Source organism: Lactuca serriola, chromosome 2 (genome assembly GCF_051521515.1).
Source record: "Lactuca serriola cultivar US96UC23 chromosome 2, Lser_US96UC23_V15, whole genome shotgun sequence".
Classification (NCBI taxonomy): domain Eukaryota; kingdom Viridiplantae; phylum Streptophyta; class Magnoliopsida; order Asterales; family Asteraceae; genus Lactuca; species Lactuca serriola.
The window spans coordinates 4,202,666-4,228,368 of NC_136409.1; the positions used below are offsets into that span (position 1 = coordinate 4,202,666).

Here is a 25,703-nt window from a genome sequence, read left to right on the forward strand (position 1 = left end):
ACAGCTACCGTGAACTCTATTGCATCAACAACCATTAAATGACCTACATAACCTCTATATATAGTGGATCTGGGCCGACTCTGGGTTTACGGCCGTAAACAGGCTTACGGCCATAAACTCATAACAAGGCCGTAATCTACTAACCAAACTACCAAAACTGCATACAGAACCAAAAGAACCTATTACAACGAAAGTCTAGACCAAACCATTAATTAGACCCTTCAAAATACAAGTTAAAAGTATCATGGTAATGCGACTATGACATTTTTTTTATATTTTTGGAAATATACTACATGGTAATACATCAACCAAATACATTGATTAAAAATTTATTTATCCTTTATATATATATATATATATATATATATATATATATATATATATATATATATATATATATATATATAAATAGACATGTCACCATCAACATTTGCAAAAAAGAAAAGCACTGCAGTAGCCCATAATATCGGGCTAGAAACATCATAAAAAATGGTCAGATAGATAATAAATAAAAATAAGAATGTTACAGTTTTTTAATTATTGCATATTATTTTCGTTATATAATTATCATTATATCTTTCAAAAATGAAATAATAGCAAATACTAAGATATTACAGATAAATAATTATCTAATTCCTACAATTACTTTAAATTCGTCTTCTAACGACCTCTTTATATATTTTTGAAAGTTGAAGTGACTCCCAGGAGATAAATGAACCTATATCAAAATTGGAACAAAAAAAAATCAGTAAACATGTTTGTAATTATTCCATTAAATCTTAATACATTTATAAAAAAAAATTACATATAGACACCCTAAGTAAATATTATATTTGTAAAGCTTAAAACATTATAATCAATGTATTTGGTATTAGGTTCAAGAATCATTTTAGTTGCAAATGTCAAATTAAACCTACACTAATGAAATCTTAGTATCATTTTTGTAATGAAATCTGAGTTAGAGGTATATTTACTGTATACACCCTGAATTATATAGTGAATGCACAACTGGTCCTCCAACTAATGTGAGATGTTCTTCAGAAATCTGGAGGGTGGTTAGTTTTCTTTTCTCTATAATACCACGATTGCCAAGTAACATCTCACGTTAGTTTGAGGACTGTTTCTATCATCATGACATAGTTCAGGGCATAAAACGTAAATATACCTCTAATCTAGACATATTACGAAAATAGTCCTAAAGCCACACTAGTGTAGATTTATTCTAACAGCAGAAACTTGAGAAAATATGTTCAAGTTTTTCTAGCACAAAACTTTTGTGGGATTTTAGCAATTGCGATGATGGTGACAATATTCATAACTCTTAAATGAATAATACACAAAGTATTAAAAAAAATATATTACCATTATACTTTATTATATAACTTCTAAAAGAATCTTTCTGTTGCAGAAAAATAAAAAATAAAATAGTATACACGTAGATCTTCTAGATTTTTTTTGCAACTACAAAGGGTGTCTTAGAAAAATAAATCAAAACTAAAATAGTTATAAATATTAATCAAGATATAGATAGATATATATATATATAAAATGACATTAATTCTTTAGGCTTCTAAAACTCACAGAGAAAAAAGCAACCATGCAACCATGGTTTAGAAAATCGACTGAGGCGTAACCCTCAAGGTGCCATTAATGCATAAGAAATTAGAACTAAAACGGAGGGAAAGAATGTTGGAACCAGCCCTCTGTGAACAAACCCACTACAAAAAGAAGATATATTATAATAACAAAGTAAAGCAGCACTTTGCTGCGTGATCTACAGGAAGGAGAGCATAAAAATAAAAGAGGCAAGAAGATGAACCAACTTTCACATCTTATTTTCTGCTGGATATAATAGAAATTACACACGCTAAAAATGACACCTAATCCTAGCTTATAAAAGAGAACTAGCCAAGAAAAAAGGAGAAAATAACAAATAATCCTCAGCTCTTGCAAACTACAGACAACATGGCTTTGTCCTGATCAATCAAAGAAAACATAATGACCAAACTACCCTTCTTATTTACACCAACAAAGAATTGAGTACTAACTAGAACTAAAAGATGAACATAAGTAACGTCTTTTTCAAAGTCAGATATCAAATGGTTGAAATTATCATAACTTATCCTCTTTGATTATGATTTAGTTCACGGAAAAGCAAACACGATCTCAATTGTAATTCAATGCAAGAGTCGACATCACCATGATCTGAAAAACATGAATAGAAGGCGCCATTAATGCATAAGAAAAAAAGGTTTTAGGCATCAAGGACTATGTGAAAATAGAATCTACCTTTGATAATAACTTGCCATTAGTAACATCTTTTATAATGCTGCATAAAACACGTAATAGATATAAAGGTGAAAATACAGAGAAAATAGTCGGGGCTTTTGATGAAAATATATAGCAAAAATCATACAGGACGTCTTTTCAAATGCACTTTAAGAATACCTACTTGTTGTTTCATCTTTATAAAGGAGTTGATGTCTTCCTCCACATAAAACCAGCCAAACCCTGTTTCGATTCCTTTTAGATCTGGAGCAGCAGAATTTCCCGTGGTGAAAGTCATTATTTTTGGGCATTTCTGGATCGTCAAAGTATCCAATAATGGGAATGAAAAATCCTCCTTCCCTAAGAAAAACCCCTTGAGACATCGAAGTTTAGAAAGTTTTAAGGATTTGAGACGAGGGAACACAATCTCATTCGTTTTGCCATTAGATTCCTCCTTTTCTTCTACAGCAGTATCTGTGTCCTTAACGATTACCTCCTCCATCTTGTGGCATTTAGATATGCTTAGCTCCTGAAGTTGCTTTAGGCTACCAGTCATGGAACTACTAAAAACATATTCTAACCTACCACATCTCTCAATACAGACTCTTGTTAGGTTTGGAAACTCAAATAATGTCCATCGATTACGTGCATAAAGTTCTAAGGACTTCGGATGACGAGGCAACACAATCTCATTCATTTTTCCATCAGATTCCTCCTCTTTTTCTACAACGAAATTTCCGTCCTGAACAAATACCACCTCCATGTTATCACAATTAATTATTTGTAGCTCCTTGAGTTGCTTTAGGCTACCAACCATGGCACTACTAAAAACATGTTCTAAACTATAACATATCTCAATACAGACTCTTGTTAGGTTTGGAAACTCAAATACTGTACTCGGATTGCTTTTCCATATATGACTGAGACAATGTAGCCCCACCAACTTCACTTGTGTTAAGTTTGGAAGTTTGACAAGAGTTGTTTGTGATTCATCAAAACCACTGCTTGTCCCTTCCAAAACTTCAAATACCTCCTCTACCAAATTACATTCCTTTACCTGAATCTTTTCAAGCTTTTGCAATCGTACCAACTCATTAGCTGGAATAATCTTTTCAACAGATCTATCAAATTCCATATGTAATTCAATCAGATTATGAAAAGACCAAATGTTGATCTCTTCTGAAGTAGCAGCAGAGAAGGAGAAGCTTGTACTCTGCAAGGCCAGAAGAGAGGGAATATAATAAGGCAAATGTTGAACAAAAACATTTGGAAAAGTAATGATTAATAATTAAGAGATTAATTAATGTTGGTAACTAAAACAAGTTTAAGTTGGGTTACTGCTTTAGTTAGATATGGACAAAATGGATTATATAATCTTAATTGTAATGTGTTTAAAAATGCTTTGGCATCATGATTTTCTTATTAATCATATAATATATGCATGTGAAATATATATAAACAATTATACCTCCTTATGATGCTGCCCAGTAGTAGTGGTTGTCACATGAGAGTTAAACCAATGTCCACGAAGATGTTTGCCTAAGCTTGTTTGCACATACTTGAGCTGTGGAGCTGTGCACCCACCAGCTGTGAACACCTTCATCTGTGGGCAGTCCTTTATCACAAGATCATCCAATGAAGGCCACTGGAACTCATGATTTGTCCCTAAAAAGAAACCCACCACCTCTGGTAGTTTAAATAGTACAATGGATTTTAGACGAGGAAAGACCACAACCTTAGAAGAAGATGCCTTTGTTGTTTGCTCTCCATCATCTTCTTCCTTCACCACAATCGCTTTCAATGCCTTGCATTTCTCAATATTTAACTCTTCAAGTTGTACAAGGCTTTCAAGTGTGGAAAATGTGAATATATGTTCCAAAAGGTCACAACCATCGATTTTCAATATCTTTAGGTTGCCCAGTTTCATCCTAATAAAACTTTTGTTGATCCGTTGAGTTTCAAACATCTCCTTCATCCCATGGCAATACTCTATTTTCAGCACTTGAAGATTTCGCATTTGTCCTGCTGCATACCATGGAATCACACTTGACAGTGCATGGCAATCATATATAATTATCTCTCTAGAGTATTGGCATAAGCTCCAAGAAACACCATTCCCTTGAGAAAACTACAGTAAATAACAAAAAGTTAATGTAAATTTATGTTAGATTATTAACAAAGCTTAGTTTTTTGTTACCCACACATACACTGCTTTATGAAAGTAATTCAACTCAACATTTGGTTCTTTGTAAGGAATTGTCTCAATGATCAACATCACGAAACTGGTTCAAAAACAATGTAGCCCAGGAAGGTGAAACACAAAAGTATTTTAATGTGTGACTAAAATTTTGGAATGCAAAATTAATGATGTTAAGAAATCATATGTTTAGAACAGGAGGTTGAAACAAAAAGAGAATTTTAATGTGGGGCTAAAATTTTGGAATGCAAGATTAACCAGGTTAAGAGAGCATATGTTTAGAACAAGAAGCTTATATTTTCTACTTGAAATGAGAAACAACCTGGCCAATGATTTTGTAATACTTTGGTTAATGATGAGATGTTCTTGTATAAGACATATAATAGGAGAAGAATGTATATCATTAGTAGTTGAACATCATGCATAAATTAGAACAAAACTAATATTAGCCATAAATTAATTTGAAGAAATTTATTGACATTGTGTGTTACTTAATAGAAATCTGAGTTTAACACTGTTGAAAATCCAAATACTGATATACACATACAAGAATAACTCGAAATCCAAGTACAAGCTGTACAAATTTCATTCTCTTGTGTGTTCAAATGAAAGATATTTTTTATGCCTTCTAATCTCATCGTTGGGTTTGTATAGCAGCCGATGACTCAATTACATGCCCTAACTTTTTCATTATCTTCTAGGCGGTTTGTTGAATTTTTCTAGTATATGCTTAGTACCAGAAGAATATTCCAAAGAAAAAAAGGATTTTTATAGGGAAATTAAATAGGTAGCTGAATATGTTGAAAACATACCTTATCTTGACCAAGAAAGGAGGTAGTTGTAGTGGTACTGTTGAAAGATATTTCATTGTTCCCAGCCTTGGCACCACCACCACCAATACACTTGAGATTATGCAGGCCATATAAAATGAGAGAATCAAGAAGAGGGAAGAGAGTGGTGCTTGTTGTGTGGGTAGATGTAGATGTTATTTTTTCTTCTTCTTCATCATCGTCTCTATTTGAAACCACTTCTTCCATACCATCACAATTGTCTATCTTGATTTTCTTTAGGTTGGAAAGAAGCTTTGCCATGAGAGGTGAAAACAAGTACTTAATGCTTTTGCAATTATCAATAAATATGGTTGTGAGGTTGTGGAATGGGGATTCAAATGGTTTTCTGTGAAGAATTAAGAACTCATTCCAATGAAACTTCCATACGCGACTGACCCTCTCCAAAGAGCTTATATTCAAATTCTCAAGGTAGGGAAGTATTCGCTGTTGATTATCCTGACTTGTTGGAGTACTCTTGATCTCAAATATCACCTCCACTCCTTCATATTTCTCCAACTCAAGCTTACGGAGGTGATGAAATGAATGTAAGAGACAGGTTGGGAACAGAGTATTCTGCACAGATATCATAACAAGAAATTTAACCTCCACAATTTGTAACTGAACATCCATTCACAATTCTTTTTCTTAAACATTTAGATTTGAGAAGGATCATTTTTATTTTAAGTATTATTGTAAGGAATATTTGGAAACGACAGATATAGTCAACAACTTAACAACATTCCGATTTGTCCTTAAAATGATGAACATTTTGTTATTTGATTGTGACAAAATTATGACATGGAAGGGTCAAAAAAATCACAGAAAGACAGTCAAAGCACTTTTTTGAAGGTTGTTTGAATAATAAATCACGAAAAGCTGCAACTGGTTCCTACCCATCAAACAAAATTTTGGTATCTATTGAAGAAAATGCGAAATCTTTAATTTCAGAGAAGAGATGGAGTTGGTAATTTATTTTGTAGTTAGTTAAATAGAAACTAAAATTCATTAAACCCTACCTCTCGTCCTTGGCTACTTTCCACCAATCCGTATTTTCTCTCAATTTCTCCCGAACCGTATATATTCATGTAGGTAAGTGCCCCAAGATCAAAATTGGTGGTGGTAGGTGAGAACACATTTCTAAATCTCTTACAACTATAAATACTTATGCTTTCAAGAGCTTGAAACCCACGGATAGGGAGACAGGAGTGATTTGCACCTTTTATCCTGCACACCTCCCTTAGCTGCCCTAATCCAACTATTTCAATTCGTCTCAAGCTGCTGCTGCCTCCTTCTCCAGTCTCACCAACACAATCCATGTCGATGTTGAATAACACTTCAATGGATCCACAATCCCTGACTTGAAGTTCTTCAAGATGACGCAGCAATGGGCTGGGATTGCAAGGAAATATATTCACAAGATTTTCACAGTCCATCACTTCAATCTCTCTCAACATAACTTCCTCACCACTCCTAAAGTCACAAGGCCATATCTCCTTCAGATTCTCCATACCCCAAATGCACAGATGCTCCAGCTGAGGAATGAAAACCTGACAAAAAAATGAAGTTATATATAACTTTTTGTATATAGTTCACCAGTTATTACACATAAAACACAGTGTGAAAGCAACATTTTTTTGAAACTTTTGATCGAAAAGATTGTTTGAACTGTATTAACATAAAAACATATTTACCTCTTCCTTTAACAAGCAAGATGTTGCCGGCTTATTCTTGGAAAAAATGCTTGTGATATTTGGAATGCCTCCAATTCTCAACTTCACGATTTGTGGTAGCGCAATTATGTTGACATTCTGACATAAACCCAATAGCTCTGGTAGCTCACTCAATGATAGAACCTTCAACTTGGGGAATGTAATTGTCTCTTCTCCTCTATCTTCGGTATGTATGAGTTCTTTCATAACAAGGCAATCAAAAACCTCAAGATGCTCAAGATTTGAAAGAACTTTTGCAACACTGATTGTGAACAGGTATTTCAACTCTGCACATTCTGAAACAATAAGGATTCTTAAATTGTGGAATGAAGAGGACTGAGGACCAAGTGAGGACTTCACCCCAACATCTTCAAGATCATTCATATCTTCCACACTTAGACAAAGCACCTCCGTTTTCTCAAACAAACTGTTAATTCTAGATCCCGATACTTCACCTTTCTTGATTACCAATGTCAACGTGTTTTTGAATGAGAGCTTTCTCTTTATGAAATCATCTTCTCCTTTTAAACAACCTCCCACTGAGATCTTGAATTGTTCAAGATTCTTAAATGATAGATTCTTCCACTGAGAATTGTTTTCACAGAAGTCAAATTCCAATGCAGAAATGTTTTTCCAGCGTTCTATCACTTCATTGCAGTTATCACCTGTAAAGCTAATGGTCCCTTGATAATGATCAAAACGGCATGCATAAAGCTCTTCAATCTTGACCAGTTTTTTGAAGATAGAATTATCTATACATAGACCATCACAACCTGTCACATCCAATATCCTTAGCTTCTTCAAATTTCTGACTGTGGAAGGTAGCGATTTAATGCCAGATTTAGCAAAGCTGAGCACCTCAAGATTCAACAGGTTTCCAATAGAATAAAAATCAAATGCCAATGAGCATTCATGGACACAAAGCATTCGAAGGTTGGTGCAGCATTCAAGTGATGAGGAAAGCATAGGATACATGATATGATCAAATGATATAACCTGAAGATTTACCATTTTTTCGTAAAAGTTTCGAGGAAACCTCAGCAACTTATCTCCATGCATAAGCTTCAGAATTGAGAGGTTTGGAAAGTTGAGGTCACTAGGAAACTCAATCATACCCTTGCATGTTAAGGAGATTCTTTTGCAAGAGGCGCTCATGTCATTTTCAGTTTCAAGCCATCCTGGCTTACTGCTACCATGGTTGATAATCGAAGCATGCTTGATTGAATTAGAAAACATATCCAAAACAAAAGAACGCACCAGATCGTGCATCTTGACGCATCCAACAACATCACATTCAATCAATAAATTTGTATGAATGAGCCGCTCAATGCAGGCGTTCAGCTGGTATCTTGCTTCTCTTATAGTATCCAGTCCCTTGAATAACTTTAATCCCCAACCATACCTCAGTAGGTTCTCGCTAGGAATATTGAAATCCTCCGGAAACAAACCACAGAGCAAAAAAGTAGCTCCAGTCACCTCGTCTTGAAGATTGTCATAACTGGTTTTAAAGACAGCTGGCGCAACTGTGTTAATGTCATGGTGCTGTAAACGAGAAAGTGCATTCTTCCATGTATCCTTGCTTTTACTTCTAAGAGTGCAGGCCATGGTTTTAATGGCAATGGGTAGACCACAACACTTCTTTACAATTTCTTCTCCGATCTTATGGAGCTCAGGATCAACATCATCAGAAGGTTCCCAAAGTTGGCAGAATAAGCTTTGTGCTTCAGCTTCCTCTAGGACACTCACCTTGATAACTGAATCAGCTTTAACTCCCATCTCAGTGCAAACGGCTTTGTCCCGTGATGTAATCAAAACCTTGAAGTCGACACCTTGATTTGGCAAACGACTTAAACCAATATCCTCCATATCAACGGACTGCCATACATCATCCAGGATTACCAGGAACTTCTTCTTTCCTCCATCTGAATTGTTTGTGAACCATTTACACAGCTGCTCAGTTCTTGCTGGCTTAGTGGTTTCGGTTAGATTTATACCAAGGTACTCTGCAACAGCTTGCTGAATAGCAATGGGGTCCGTCTTTTCCCCTATAACCACCTCAACATAATGATTAAACATTTTCTTTGCTATCACAACCTCTTTCAGCTTCCTCATCATTGTAGTCTTTCCGACTCCACCCATACCACATAAGGCTACCATGTGGGAACTGTTGTTGGGTCCAAGTGATTCTAGTGTTTCCGTAAAAGTCTTCTCTCTTGAGCGGAAGTCATTTCGATCACTTGATGGTGTAGATGTGCATGCAATGGTGGAATCAATTCTCCCTACTGGAATTTGTAGTTCAGTACCTTGGATAGCAGGGCATCGTCCCAAAACACTTTCGATCTCCTTAAATATCTTGAAGGATTTCCTTCCGAGCTTGTGCCTACTCTTGAGATCAAGACAACCAAGGACTTCACTTGGAAAGTCTTCCACCTTTTCGTTCATCTTTTCTACTTCTATCAACCAAGGGTCGACTTGGGCAGGAACCTCAAGACGTCTTTCTCTGTTTTGCTTCTTCTGGGATTCCACGCCGACTCTTGCAGCATCCAGATCCTTCAATTTGGCGTGCATATCCTTCACATACTTTTTGTAGGAAATTAGGTAATCCAGTTGTTTTTTAACGGGAACCATGAGAACTTGAACAACTCCTCTCACTATTTCAATAGCAACCTCCATTGCTGGCAAATCTCACTTGTGGTAGCACCTGCATACATTGTATAGTAGCCAACAAGGTTAACAAAGGGAATTCGATGGAAATCTATAATCGAGCAATTTCATGCATCCTAAATTCATTTCACTGAGTATATGGTTGTATTAACTCTGGCCCATAGACGAATAATGTTAGTTTATTTTAGATTATTCCAATTATTGATTCTTTCCTTTTCTTATTCACGTATTTTTTTAATCCTTTATTGTGTTTCCTTTTCTTAGCCTTGAAGACAGGATCTCTTATTTTCTTCCTCTGTATATATTGTGTATTTTCCCTGTAATGAAAGATGAACGAATAGAAGAATATTTTATATGGTATCAAAGCGGGTTACGTACCGCTTGAACAAAACCCTAAAATAACAATCTCCATTCAACATGGCTGGGGAAGACGACAATGGCAGCGGCTCATCAAACAAGACTGACAACGAAACATCCGACCATGGCTCTCCTTACTATCTTCACCCGTCAGACTATCCGAGGTAAATGCATGTGAATGAAACATTAAACGACAACAACTATCTTGATTGGGTTCAAGAAATGGAGAATTTTCTGTTTGCGAAAAATAAAATAGGGTTCGTTGACGGAACCCTTCAGAAACCAGAAAAGACACATGCTAATCATATGGGGTGGCTTCGATGCGATGCCATGATTAAAGGGTGGCTGACTACAGCCATGGAAAGGGAGATCAGATCTAGTGTCAAATATGCTAGCACTGCCGAAGAAATCTGGAACGACCTCCGTGAACGCTTCGGGAAGGAAAGCGCACCTAGGGCGTATGAACTAAAACAACTTCTCACAACAACTAAGCAAGACGGGGCTTCTGTTTCTACATATTACACCAAGCTAAGGGCACTTTGGGACGAGATAAGTTCAGTTTTTAATATACCCAAATGTTCTTGTGCAGGTTGCAAATGTGGGATCAGTAAAAGACTCACTGAACTAAGAGACAAGGAGAGATTATACGAGTTCTTACTTGGACTCGACAGTGAGTTATCCACGATCAGAACCCAAATATTAGCAATGAAGCCTATTCCTACTTTAGGTGAGGCATACCACCTTGTGGCAGAAGACGAGCAGCAATGGGCAATCTTAACTGGAAAAAGGACCAATAGTGAAACAGCTGCGTTTCAAGCTCACATAAAACATGATGCTGATGTTTGGTCACAAAGAAAAATGGGTTCAAGAAATGGAAAAAGAGGAGGAAATGATAAAGTTGAACATTGTGATTTTTGCGGAAAAGACGGACACACTCGTGACCGTTGTTTCAAGCGGCTCGGTTACCCGGAATGGTGGCTCGGCAAAAGGGAAACCAGAAAAAGGAAAAGCGAAAGCAGCTTTTGTTGAAACAGAACGGGACTCAATGAATGATAAGCATGGTGATGAAAAGATTACTATAGCTGGACTAAGCAGCGAACAGTATAGGCAATTTGTCAATCTGTTCACAGCGAAAAATTCTCAGAATATTGATGTTACTCAACCGGCAGCCAACATGGCAGGTAAATTTGATGAAGGTAACGATTGGGTTGTAGACTCAGGTTGTACCGAGCACATAACCCACATTCTTGATTCCCTTCACAACAATGTTGAACCATCACATGAATTACCTGTGACAATACCAAATGGCGACTCTATTCCTGTAAAGGGAAAAGGAACTTGTACTTTACCTAACGTGAGTGAAATCCGAGATGTTTTGTATGTTCCAGACTTCACGTGTAACTTGTTATCTGTTAGCCGGTTAACAAAAGGACTTAAATGTGCCATAACATTCTTCCCGGATTTTTTTTGTTATGCAGGACTTGAGTTCGAGGAGATTGATTGGGACGGGTAGTTGCCAACGAGGTCTATACCGGATGAAAGTCAAAGAAAATAAAAGAGAAGCCTTAGCAACAACAGGTGAAGTATGGCACAAACGCTTGGGACATGCCTCACATAGCAAACTTTCACATTTTGATTTTTTTTTCTTTAAGCTCGAACAATATGGCTTGTGACTCTTGTGCAAGGGCAAAGTTTACTAGATTGCCCTTTCCTGTTAGTTCTATCAAATCAACAGAGTGTTTTGAACTTTTACATTGCGATATATGGGGAAAATACCGAATGCCTTCACTTACGCATGCAAATTATTTTCTTACGATTGTTGATGATTTTAGTCGATCAGTATGGGTTTTTCTTTTACGACATAAATCCGATGCAAGTGATTGCTTGATTGGTTTCTGTAAAATGATCAAAACTCAATTTAATAAATGTGTAAAAAGGGTCCGGTGTGATAATGGGGGGGAGTTCACCTCGAATCGCATGGTGAACTTTTACACGGAACAAGGAATTCTTCTCGAAACCACTTGTCCCCATACCCCTCAACAAAATGGGGTTGTTGAGCGAAAACATCGACATCTACTCGAGACAGCAAGAGCTCTACGATTTGAAGCAAAGTTACCTTCTACCTTTTGGGGCGAGTGCATCTTAACGGCGGCTTACATCATAAATCGTCTCCCTTCCAAGACGATTGACAACAAAACCCCATACGAAATTGTCTACAACCAAAAACCAAGTTATGACCACATGAAAGTTTTTGGTTGTCTTGCATATTATCGCAACACAGAAACGAGAGGAGATAAGTTCGAGGAAAGGGGGAGACTGGGAATTTTCTTGGGTTACCCGCATGGCACAAAGGGATATAAGATTTTTGATATAAAGAACAAGAAAATGGTGGTGTCAAGAGATGTAAAATTTGTTGAGAATATGTTTCCCCATGGTAAGGAAAAAATACAAATTGAAAATGAAGAAGGCGATATATTTGAAGCACCCACATGGCATCATAAAACCTTTACCGATGAACAAACCGTCACTAATAAAGAAGATGATCAAAGTGTACCAGTGGGCCATGAAGAAGTTAATGCTCCACAAAATATGCATGAAGATGATTTTCCCATGCAAGACAACGTTGATAGTGTGAATGTAAATTCAAATGGCATGCACATGGAGTCAAATAATTCACACACGCATGAAGAAGATTCGGTTGAAATTAATGTTGAAAATCCTCCACTCACTAGAGAAGGAAGGAATAGGTCGCGGCCGGCCTACCTCAATGAATACATTGTTAACTTGCCATCATCCATAGACCAAGCAACACCCATCACCAATCGAGACTCCTCTACGGTACATTCTTTAGCCAATTTTATTTCTTACAAAAATTGCACTCATTCTCACAGAGCATTCCTAGCGGGAATCAGCACCAATAATGAGCCAAAGAGTTTCAGCCAAGCCGTAAAAAATGTAAATTGGAGAGAAGCCATGAAGAAGGAGATACGAGCCCTCGAACAAAACGGTACATGGACTCTTGAAGAATTGCCGAAAGGGAAGCGTGCGATTGATTCAAAATGGATATATAAAATAAAATACAAAACTGAACGGCGAGATCGAAAGATACAAGGCGAGACTAGTAGCAAAGGGTTTCACTCAAATGGAAGGCATTGACTTTCATGACACGTTCGCCCCGGTAGCCGAACTCGTCACCGTTCGGACCCTTTTAGCAGTGGCGGTCAAGAAAAATTGGATTATCAATCAACTTGACGTAAACAATGCCTTCTTACACGGAGAATTACACGAAGAGGTCTATATGAAAATCCCACAAGGTTTCGAGAAAGGAAACGAAAACAAAGTATGTCGTCTCAGAAAATCCCTTTACGGTCTCAAGCAGGCTTCAAGGAATTGGTATCAAAAATTTACTTCATCGTTACGTATGATCGGTTTCAGACAGTCTCAAGCGGACCACTCGTTATTCATCTTTAAACCGGAAAACTCATTCGTGGCGGCACTCATATATGTAGATGATGTCATAATTGTGGGAAACGATGAGAAAAAGATCAAAGAAACGAAAACATTCTTGAATGAGAAGTTTAGCATTAAGGATCTAGGCCCCTTGAAATACTTCTTAGGTATCGAAGTGACTCGTACTCGAGACGGAATAGTGCTCAATCAAAGGAAGTATATTCTTGATATCCTGGAGGATAGTGGAATGATGGGGTGTCGGCCTAGCGCTTTTCCCATGGAGCAAAATGCTAAACTCCAAAAGAATGATGAAGATAAGCGAGTTGATGCAAATAAATATAGAAGACTTGTAGGAAGATTGTTATACTTACAAGCAACCAGGCCCGACATTACCTACTCGGTCAACATTTTAAGCCAGTTTGTGACGGATCCTCGTGAAAGCCACATGAATGCTGCTATGAGGGTGTTGAGATACTTAAAAGCTACACCGGCACAGGGGATTCTACTTCCAAAGGAGGGTGATGCAAATTTAATTGTCTATACCGATTCAGATTGGCTTGGGTGTCCAGATACGAGAAGATCGAGGACCGGTTACTTATTACTTCTGGGGGGAGCCCCGATATCATAAAAAATCGAAAAGGCAGTCTGTTGTGTCTCGCTCTTCCGCGGAAGCTGAATATCGAGCAATGGCAACTACGGTTAGTGAAGTCATTTGGCTTCGATGGCTTCTAAAAGAGTTAGGTCTAGAACAAAGTGATCCTACTCAACTATTGTGTGACAACATGGCTGTGAAACACATTGCAAACAATCCGGTATTTCACGAGCGTACCAAGCACGTTGAAATGGATTGTTATTTTGTCCGTGAACGCGTCGAGTCGAAAGAAGTGAAATTGTTACACATCGACACTAAGTCTCAAGTTGCGGATTTGTTTACCAAAGCTTTGGGAGCTAAACATCTTCAATCTCTACTTAACAAGTTGGGCATTTGCAACCTTCATGCTCCAACTTGAGGGGGAGTTTTAGATTATTCCAATTATTGATTCTTTCCTTTTCTTATTCACGTATTTTTTTAATCCTTTATTGTGTTTCCTTTTCTTAGCCTTGAAGACAGGATCTCTTATTTTCTTCCTCTATATATATTGTGTATTTTCCCTGTAATGAAAGATGAACGAATAGAAGAATATTTTATAGTTTAACCTGTAGAAAGTGTTATCTCATAATCTAGACCTAAAGCTTTGATAATGTTATACAAAATGATGGTAATAGAAATCAACAAAATGGCATCCAATATGGTCAACTTTTTACGGATTATTTATTCTGTTTAAAAAAGAAAAATCCAAAGCCATATGAAGTTTGAATGATTAAAAGAAGATGAATCTTTAAATGTGTACTTGTTTATTTATAAATGTAAAGATAAACAAAAGGGAAAATGACATATAGGCCCTATAATGTTTATAGGGTTTACCTATTTAGTCACTTAACTTATTTTTTAGCCTGATAAGGGAACAAACTTGTTTTTGTCGGATCTATTAGGTCATTTTGGTAGAATTGAAGGGGTAAACCGGTTACCCCTTGCCACATAAGCACTTCTTATGACCCCATTTCACTTGCCCCATAACATTTTCCTCATTCTTCCCTCCTTCCCTCCATTTTCCTCATTCGCCTACCATAGAAGACCATATAAAAGAAATTCTCACGCCTACAAAACCTTCCATCTTCTACGACTTTACCCACAAAACTCAACCCCAAATTCCTTTTTTCTCAATACACTTGCGGAGCCATATTCAGAGCGATGAGCACGAGGAAAGGTCGTCGGGGATACAATCAATTAATCAGCGAACTCACCACTGACGATCTATGCCTCAGATGATCATATCCACAACGTTGCCTCCGAATTTCTTCGGCAATTTTCCGGTGAAGTTTGTGCCAGAACCTAAAGTCCCAAATATCATACAAAAGGAGGCGAAGAAACTGAGCAAACTTGATCCCCTTTTCAGCTTATTCGAGAAGAGGAGCCGGAAGAAATAGGCGACAGCTAAACCAGAGTTCGCAAGATACATGTAATACCTCAAGGAAGGAGTTAGTTGGAATCCTAATTCAACTATGCCTGTAATCGCCTGTCATAGAAGACCATCTGTAGCATGCCCTACAACTCCTTTTCACCGCCACACCTTTTCAAATCATCTTCTTTCCTCATAACCCCGTTGTTCATAAATGAAACCCATCAGTATCATACATACAGAAACGAGGTTTTCACGCGGGTATGTTGGATAAATTCAGAAAAAAGATGGTTTTAGGTGGAAGGGCATTTTGGGAATTTTTTTTAATTAATTGTTTTTGTTCCAGTTTTATATGAGTCAAATACTTATTGTTTTAGTATAAGTAGAGGACATATGTAGCTTTGTTAATTAATTCGAGAACAAGTTGTGTATTCTCGTTTCTAAGAAAGCTTGGTAACCAAGCAATTTTCCCAAAAAACTTTTATCCCCTGTTTTTGCTTCTTATCCCCTGTTCGGTGCACAAGGTGCAGTCTCCTGTGATAGTGTCATTATATCACTTGGTATTGCAAAATGGATTTGGAAATTGAAAAGGAGGAAATGATAGATTTTCTGTGATAAAACAAGAGAGGCTGATGGGTTTGTGTCCGGATCTATGGTAACAAAGAAATGGTCAAAAGGTGATATTACTTTCAATGGCTGATGTGGCAATTTTTGACTGTTTGTCAATAAAACCGGCAAAAAGAGGTGAAGATGGCTAAATAAACAGGTTCCCACTACTTCATTTCCTTATTAGGCCAAAAAATAAATTAAGTGACTAAATGGGTAAACCCTAAAAACATTATAGGGCCTATATGTCATTTTCCCTAAACAAAATATGAAAGTATGAAGTTGTGATAAGCTAAGTCCACAATGACAAACAAAGTTTTGCATAGTCATTATTTGCATTTAACATCTCTCTCATCATCTAGGTTGAAATGAAAAAAGACCCATGTTAATGACAATTGCCATGTCTGAATCTACCAACAATGTTATCCAGATACAACATTTTCATAGTTGTAGTTGGACATATTTTGCAAAGTATTGTCTAACAAAATAAAAAATAAAAAAATTTAAAACATAATGCTATAATGGGATAGATTTTGCAGAGTACAATGCATTAATACAAAAAAATTAAATTAAATTACAATGCATTAATATGGGAAATGAAAATTGAAAATACAATTTTATAATAGAGAAAAATAAAAGTACGATTTTATATTGGAATAGAAACAGAATTGAAATATATGGAAGTTGAGGCTAATTGCAAAGATTTACAACCAGATATAGTTGATATTAGCTTAGTGTTTTTTAAACTAAAAAATCAGATTAAAATTAAAACAAAGTTTATTCTGTGTTCATACCAAATTAATGGATTGCTTGTAAAGTAATACACAATATTAATAAACAAAAACAATACCTGGCTTTTAGTTTTAGTCTTGCAATGTTCTTCTGGCAAACAAAAGGATTCAAAGTCTAAAAGAGGGTAAAGAAGAAAAGGTATTGACTACTGACAGGGTTTTATAATCAAAAGTTTGGGAGGTCGTGTGGGTTTGGTGGAATGCTCACGCCTTTCAAGTAAATTTTTTATATCAACTTTTGTTTTTATTTCTCATATACTACATATTAAAAAGTTAAGAGATCGAGATCTAACATGTGCTCACCACTTGGTTTCCTAACCACCCATTTGCTTATATATTTTCTTATGCTTTCCGAAATCATGCAGGTACAGTCCACAAGATTCATTTGTTGCAGTTATGGTCCCTGTGTCAAACCTATTTTACAAAATTTTGCATAAAGGTCCTTAAACTAAGTAAGCTTAAAATAACTAGACGTCGTAGTTAAGAAACTAATCATGTTTTGAGTGGTGCTTAATATTCTGTTTCTACTTATTAGCTGCATTTTTGTTATTATTCCTACCCCATAACTTGGAGGGTGTTTGAGATTACTTTTGAGCATCAAAAGTCCTTCTTGTAGAGATACTTTTTGTAAAATGGCTTTTTGCAAAAGAAGGTCTTTAAAATGTGTTTGGATTCGGAAAAAAAAACTTTTTATTTAACTTTTATAGGTAAAACAACAAAAAATCACAAAAACTCATATTTTTGTGACTTTTAGAAGCTCCTTATTTTCATCTTACCAAAGGTTATTTTCAAAAGATATTTTGAACTATCCAAACAACTTTTGGCTTTTTTTTTTAACTTTTTGAAAAAGTTAAAATCCAGAAGTTATTTTAAAAACAACCCCAAACACCCTGGAATCACTGACAACTCATACATTTCCTCAAATAATCAGAGCAGCATGCGTAAGGTTTTGTTGTTATGTATCGTTTTCCTCAGGTTCTTCATTGTTGTTGAGGACAAGGTTGTCTGTGCGCCAATCGGCAGAAGTGAAGCGGACGTAAACGGTGGTGGACTCGTCGCCGATGGTGGGGCAATTGTGTAATACTTGATTTAAGTAAAAATTGCAGAAATGGTTCCTGTTGTTTACAAAAACTCGCAGGTTCAGTCCAATTTTTTAAGCAACAAGCAATTTTTCGTCATTTTCAGAAAAAATTGCAGAAATGACCGGACAAAAATGCAATTTTTCTTTATGTGTGTTTTAGGTCCTTCAACTTAACTTCCATCTACTTTTGCCCGTTACTACCATACATATATGGGGGTATTTTCGTCATTTTAGGTTGGAAACAATAGGGGCCAACTTTGCATCTTACTCTCTCCTTTTGTATAAGACCCAATTATCTCTTTTGTCTTTGTCATCTAGCCCAAGGTACTGAACTCAGAAAAAAAAAAAAAAAATTAATAGACAAAGGTGATCTGGCGATTTGTGCCTTGGGATATAAATTACATATTTGACCATCAACACCAACGATTGTCACCTAAAACAATAGAAACTAGATAATTCCATAAATATCCACGAGCAAAATAGAAGGCTAGACAGATTTTATATTACAAAACGACGAATGCAAACGATATACACTTTTTATTATACAATATAAGAGTCACTACAATATTAATTTTACTTAATAACATGTAACTATACTACATAAGCGAAATACAAGACTTGAAACAACCTGTGTATATAACTCCTTCATAATTCAAAAGCCACATTTTGTGTGTTTGTAAAACAAATAAATTAGCAACATTTTTGTAACAATTATTAGGTTTTATCATCGGGTATGTCAACACTTGCAACAATGTTGGCAGATTGTCTTGGAGTTGTTGACTTTCCTATGTCACTTGGTTTGACTTTGACTTGAGCATCTATTGGTGGTTCGCTTGTACTCTTTGATTTCCCGTGTCCTTTGTCCTTCTTTTTAATATGCTCATGCCAATTCATTAGATGTTTCGATGTGTGATCATCGAAAATAGACCTCTTCATTGTTGAACCCATCTGAATTTGTCATAATAAACATATTTTGTTTAAATGCGTAAATCAAAGAAAAATCTACCTTATTATATCAATTTCATCTAATTTCTATTGCTATAATTTGGGAGATTTTTGAAAGTACAAAGTCTTGATGAAATATTTTTTTAGTAGAATGTTCTAACTGAATAGATTTTTTTTGATAAGAAAAAACGAAGGTAGAATGTTGTAATAGAAAGAAATGAAAGTTAGATGCTATAATAAAAAAATAAATGAAAGTATGATGCTATTTTTATCATATGGAATAATAAGTCTATGATTAAACCTCAAACTTATATCATATGGAATATAACAAGTACCTGAGTAACAAGGGCATAGAGTGGAAGTATGCTGTAACTGCATAAGCCTTGCACGAGAACTCTGTCAAAATAAACGTGAAATATCAACACAATTTTATAATAATTAATAATCTAATTTGAAGAAACAAATTAAGAAATGGGTTTCAAACTTACCCTATAACGACTCTACCATATTGGAGAAAAGGATTTTCATAAAAGCAACTATCAAGGCCAAATTCATACTGCAACAGATAAAAAGGACATCTCAAGTAGTATTAAAAAAATGAAACTTAATGAACAAATGTTGGAATGATTAATAATAATTACCCATATCCAAAAGAAATGTGTTAGCTCAAATGAATTCTGCAAATAAATAGAAAAAACAAATAAATCACTTATTTGCATTTATTAATCATGGTTTTATTTAAAAATAATAACAATAAAGTATGCAAGAGTGAGCAATATATTGAACTTTCATGTTGGTTTTTTTTGCAACAAAAGTAAGGAAACAAACTCACTTTAGCATACTTTTGTCTTTTTCATTTAAGCAAAAGGCTAAATGCAAGAAATAGTAATGTATTTCCATTTATTTGTTTATTATAGCATCCTGCTTTTAGTTCTTTCTAGTGCAACATTTTTTATTAAGGCATTATTCTCTCATAAATCTACTCAATTATAGTATCGTACTTGTATTTGGGTATAATTTCGGTAGATTTTTCAAAGTATAATACCGTAATACGAAGAAATGAAAGTACGATATTGTATTCTTTGTTTATATGTTGTAGCATCTTACTTTCATTTCTTTCTATTACAACATGGTACTTAGTTAAATCTTTTTTCTTATTAAGGCGATATAGTCTTAAAAATCTACCCGATTATAGGAGCGGAAATTGGTGTAAATTTTTGAAAGTATAATGTTGTAAAATAAAATGAAAGTAGGTTGTTATTAAAAGGAGATGAAAGATTATGTACCTGAAAGAGGGTGAGTTGAATAAGGTATAGAATAAGTCTAGGTTGACTAAACCAAAAGTGTCTGTCAGAGAGTTCCACAACGGGTATCCCTTGTGTCACCGATTGTCGTTCTTGAATTTCAACCGCCATTTGTGTTACAATTGCTTGAAGCTTTGTTCCAACCGCTAACAGAATCTTTAACAATTTTTTTTGTTAAAAGACTAAAATACCCTTAATTATATACATATTGAAAAAAAAAGTAAAATTTTATGAAAATTTTCAATTTTGATAATTGAATTCCATTCCATGTCGTCAGATATTCCAATTCCTTTGAGGCTTTGATGTAGACGAATGTTATGGGCCAAAACTAATGTTGCTACTACTTTATTATAGCCGAGCATTACCCAACATATTAAAGGTCTTGTTTAACTTCAAAAATTCAAATAAAATTATTGCATTTATTTTGGGTAGAGTTAATTTATGACAAATAAGAATATGAATGAAAGAATATAGGAGATGGATGCTTACAATTACAGGAAACAAAGAGAGATAAGTCATAGCACGAGCTCCTGCAAATGTTTCCAATAGAGTGAGTATAGAAAATTAATTAGTGAATAACTTTTTTAATCAGTGTATTTGGTGTGAACGTTTTAATTATTGTACTTTAAAAAAATGTATAAAAAAGCATTGTAGTTAACAAGTATAAATGAAAATAAATACAAGTTAAAAGTATCATGGTAATGCAACTATGACATTTTTTTATATTTTTGGAAATATAGTACATGGCTAATACATCAAACCAAATACATTGATTAAAAATTTATTTATCCTTTAAATATTTATAAAAAAAAAAATGGGCATCTCACCATCAACATTTGCAAAAAGGAAAAGCACTGCAGTAGCCCATAATATCGGGCTGGAAGCATCATAAAAAATGGTCAGATAGATAATAAATAAAAATAAGAATGTTACAATTTTTTAATTATTACATATTATTTTCGTTATATAATTATCATTATATCTTTCGAAAATGCAATAATAACAAATACTAAGACATTTCAGATAAATATTTACCTGATTCCTACAATTACTTTAAAGTCGTCTTCCAACGACCTCTTTATATATTTTTGAAAGTTGAAGTGACTCCCAGGAGATAAATGAACCTATATCAAAATTGGAACAAAAAAAAAATCAGTAAACATGTTTGTAATTATTGCATTATATCTTAATACATTTATAAAAAAATAATTACATATAGAAACCCTAACTAAATATTATATTTGTAAAGCTTAAAACATTATAATCAATGTATTTGGTATTAGCTTAAAGAACCATTTTTGTTGCAAATGTCTAATTAAACCTACACTAATGAAATCTTAGGACCATTTTTGTAATGAAATCTGAGTTAGAGGTATATTTACTGTATGCACCCTGAATTATATAGTGAATTCACAACTGGTCCTCCAACTAAAGTGAGATGTTCTTCAGAAATCTGGAGGGTGGTTAGTTTTCTTTTCTCCATAAAACCATGATCGCCAAGTAACATCTCACGTTAGTTTGAGGACTGTTTCTGTCATCCTGACATAGTTCAGGGCATAAAACGTAAATATACCTCTAATTTAGATATATTACCAAAGTAGTCCTAAAGCCACATTAGTGTAGGTTTATTCTAACAGCAGAAAATTGAGAAAATATGTTCAAGTTTTTCAAGCGCACAACTTTTGTGGGATTTTAGCAATTGCGATGATGGTGACAATATTCATAACTCTTAAATGAATAATACACAAAGTAATAAAAAAATATTATCATTATACTTTATTATATAACTTCTATAAGAATTTTGCAGTTGCAGAAAAATAAAAAATAAAATAGCATTCACGTAAATCTTTGACAAAAATATTTTAAACTTACACAAATACTATTTTCTTTTACATTTTTTTTTGCAACTATAAAGGGTGTCTTAGAAAAATAAATCAAAACTAAAATAGTTATAAATGTTAATCAAGATATATATAAAAAATGACATTAATTCTTTAGGCTTCTAAAACTCACAGAGAAAAAAGCATGGCGCATAGCCAAGTAATCTGATCTACGAACTGATGTAAAAAATTGCCGAAAGAAGCATACCTGAAATTAAAAATAAATAAGTAAATAAAGAGACATTTTTAATGAGTAATTGAGTTTTCTAATCATCATAATATTTTCTAAAATACAGAAAAAGGAACACTAAAGTATGCAATTGTGAGTGCTCATAACTATCATACCCATAGTTTTCTTACAAATTAACCATTGAAATTGTCAAAAATCACTCACTAAAATACTTTGTGTATGTTATTTTTTTATATATAAATTTAAAAAACGATTAGTGATTATAAAACTAGTTCACTTTATTATAACTCCCTTACAAGGTAAAACATTGCCGGAGTACTCGTAAAAGAACCAGTGTGATGTTTCACAAAAGATAATTCCTTGGTAAGCTTATACTTTGATGGATCTGCACATGAGCATATAGGGTCAAATTAGTCATTTAACATTGTTATTCAAAAATCAACTAAATTCATAGCAAATACATGATGATAATATCAATAGTACCTGCGTCATGGGGTACAAGTTCCTCCAAAATCTCCTTTTCCCATAACTTCCACTTACGTGTCTGCATTATTTAAAAAAAAAAATTAACTTTTATTTAAGTGAGCAACATTTTTTAAAAATAACTAAATGAGTTTTTTAAGGTTGAATGTGCATTTTAAGGCTTTTGCAAATGGGTCAATGGTATCCAATGTAACATTTTAATAAAAAAAAATAATATTATAATATGTAAGAATAAAATTAAGATTCTAACCTTTGCTCTTCCAAAAATCATTGTGAAGGCACTATAAATTACATGAAACACGGCCAAGAAGAATATAAAGATATGCAATTGATGCAATCCAGCAACTGATATAATCTCCTCATATCCCTAGTCACAATAATGCAATTGGATTAAAATTTTGTATATGAATCATTATAATTGTTAGAATATGAAAAAGTTAAAATAATAACTGTGACTTGTCTTTAGCTTCCAAAAAACATCATTTCAGTTGTACATATTTTTTTATTCTAAAAAAACACATTTAAAAACATGGAGATTCTAGCTTTGATAAATTAATATAGATTTTTTTTTTTACAACGTCAACATATAAGAATTATAAATTTATGAGATACTTAAAGAAAGGTGATTTGATAGAGATTCATAAATGAATGATATAGAAATTGAAAGCAACTTAACAAATAATGGTTGTGTTTAGCTAGAGTCCAAATAAAACAAATACATTTATGAACTACAAAAATAAAAAATAAAAATTAATATGTACATCCTACCTAATAAATGAAGGTTTTTTTCTAAGTATCATTACCTAATTCAATATGCCATATGTCATTTTTTAATTTTTTCAATTTCATTTAAATCCACTTGACAAATTGTAGTTTTTTTTTTTTTTTTGCTTTTTATTAGATTATAAAAAAAAATCTAATTTAAAAGTATAATAAAGAAAATAAGAAAACTTAAATGTTTCCATAAATTTTCACGTAATTTGTCAATTAATGTATTAAATTCAATTTAAATTTAGTTTTATAATAATATTAATTTGTTTTATAAATTATTAAACATGTAATGCTTAAAAAAATATATGTTCCTTTTCTTTTTTTCATCTCCAGGAAAAAACTGTTTTTATAAAAATATTAATTTGTTTTTTTTTTAAACTCATGTATTACAGGGGTCTCACACCTAGTATAATTGTATATAGATTCTTAAAGTTTTTATAAAAATAATAAATATAAAAACCGTTCCATGTAAATTAATACGTATGTACAAGTATCCGTAAATAATCATAAAATTATACGTTACGAAATACTTAAATAAATGAATTTAACCTAAACTTTGGGAAGGCGGATGGAGAAATAAAATAAATGAGGGCAAATTGGTAATTAACCAAAGTGTTACCTCTTTGCATTCTACGGGAGCACCTCCTCCCAACCTTCTTTGTTCATACCACAATAATCTCCTCTTAGCTTCCTCATCATAACCACCTTCTCCATCTTCTTTAGCATAATCTTCTTTCTTGCATGGCAAGAAATCCTTCGTAAGCTTCTTTGAAATACAAATCGATGCAATATAGTTCTGGCAAAACACCAGAAGCAACGAAATAAACCCAAGTACCATAAGCTCTGCATGCAAATCGCAAATACGTCATCAAATTAAACTATATACCTTTAATTTTAGAATAAAAAACAATATTAAAAAAAAAAAAAAAAAAGGTACCATTTTTAATCTTGTCAAGTGCTTCCAACAGCCCTGCTTTTTTTCGTTTTTTAAAAAGCTAAAAAACCAGAAAATCGTAGATGAGAAAGGCGCAACAAAATCAAATCGTGTTTATGTGATTTCATGATGAGAATTAGGATAATTACATGATGTACGCTATGAAGAACATGCTCCAACCCAATTGAAACTATGACAATGATTGCACAAACAACGGCAATGGACCACGTTGCCGTTTGATCGAACCCTCGTTCACCTGCCATTTTTTATGCGTTATTTCTGATCGACGTTATTGCTTCAAGATCATCTCCTTCTAATCTGTTCTTGATTGTTTCTTGGTGTTTTCTAGTATGAATTGCAGACGATTTAATTGCAATTGATGATTGAAAGAATTCCCATTGATTCGATTTTGTTTAGAAAGGAAAAAAAATCAGATTGGAAATGGAAACGTGAGATAGGATTTTTTTTGTTATGATTGAAGAAGAACGGATTAACGAGAGTGTTAATAGGGAATTTAGTTATGTGGTTTCAAACCATGGCCACACGATTTATACTTACAAAAACATAATCCAGCATAAAACTTCGTAACGTTATATCATCTTAAAAATCATCATTCCAATTTCTAACCATTTCTTTTGGAAGACATTTGGCAAAAATTTAGACACCAATAAAAGTCTAAACACGTGTGGATTCGTTGGGAAGATTAATTAGGTCCAATTTCAAGCTCGTTTTCATCCTGATTCAAGCCCGAAATGAAATTCATTACTAAAGAGAAAGCAATGTTTCCAAAAATATAAATAAAAAAATCCGATTTTTAAAGCACAATTTTAGGGCATTCGGGAAATAAACTTCCGACCTCCAACTCTGTGGTGGTTTTGGTTGCCTTCAACAACCAAACAAGGGGCTTTTCACCAAATAAAACTAAAAAAGTGCACGAAATTATGATGTTATTTAGTGATGAAGACGATTCATACCTTTCATCACTTGTGCGAACATTATTTCGGAGTAGATATTTGATAATATATTAAGTTATTTCGCGCTCGACCCTTGAAATCTCCAATCTCCATTGGCTTGGATAGTAGAGATTCGAACGGACTTCAATCTTAAAGAAGACCTGTAAGGGGGTGTTTGGATAGCAGAGGTGTTTATTGTTTATTATTTATTCCCTAAATTAAGTGTTTAGATAAAATTCAGTTTCTTAAGCTAAGTAAGCTAATTTTAATAAGCATCATTCCCATGCTTA

The 25,703-nt window shown here is 34.0% G+C and overlaps 2 protein-coding genes across 2 annotated transcripts; both read right to left on the bottom strand.

Annotated features, from left to right (window-relative positions):
- Positions 1-1,814: 1,814 nt before the first annotated feature.
- Positions 1,815-17,073, bottom strand: LOC145085905 (uncharacterized). The gene is made up of 8 exons (XM_079023590.1): positions 16,932-17,073; positions 6,987-9,705; positions 6,312-6,842; positions 5,278-5,868; positions 3,737-4,396; positions 2,453-3,481; positions 2,290-2,329; positions 1,815-2,205 (listed from the first exon to the last, which is right to left on the bottom strand). Exons 2-7 carry the CDS (start codon positions 9,675-9,677, stop codon positions 2,309-2,311), a joined length of 5,523 nt encoding a protein of 1,840 aa, XP_078879716.1. The 5' UTR covers positions 9,678-9,705; positions 16,932-17,073; the 3' UTR covers positions 1,815-2,205; positions 2,290-2,308.
- A 1,371-nt stretch (positions 17,074-18,444) lies between these two features.
- LOC145090220 (MLO-like protein 9) lies at positions 18,445-25,568 on the bottom strand. The gene is made up of 16 exons (XM_079028537.1): positions 25,435-25,568; positions 24,610-24,716; positions 24,464-24,521; positions 24,146-24,369; positions 23,006-23,122; positions 22,756-22,816; positions 22,569-22,657; positions 22,216-22,290; positions 21,238-21,326; positions 21,030-21,079; positions 20,692-20,732; positions 20,185-20,358; positions 19,540-19,575; positions 19,387-19,454; positions 19,234-19,294; positions 18,445-18,901 (listed from the first exon to the last, which is right to left on the bottom strand). Exons 1-16 carry the CDS (start codon positions 25,454-25,456, stop codon positions 18,668-18,670), a joined length of 1,506 nt encoding a protein of 501 aa, XP_078884663.1. The 5' UTR covers positions 25,457-25,568; the 3' UTR covers positions 18,445-18,667.
- Between the last annotated feature and the right edge of the window lie 135 nt (positions 25,569-25,703).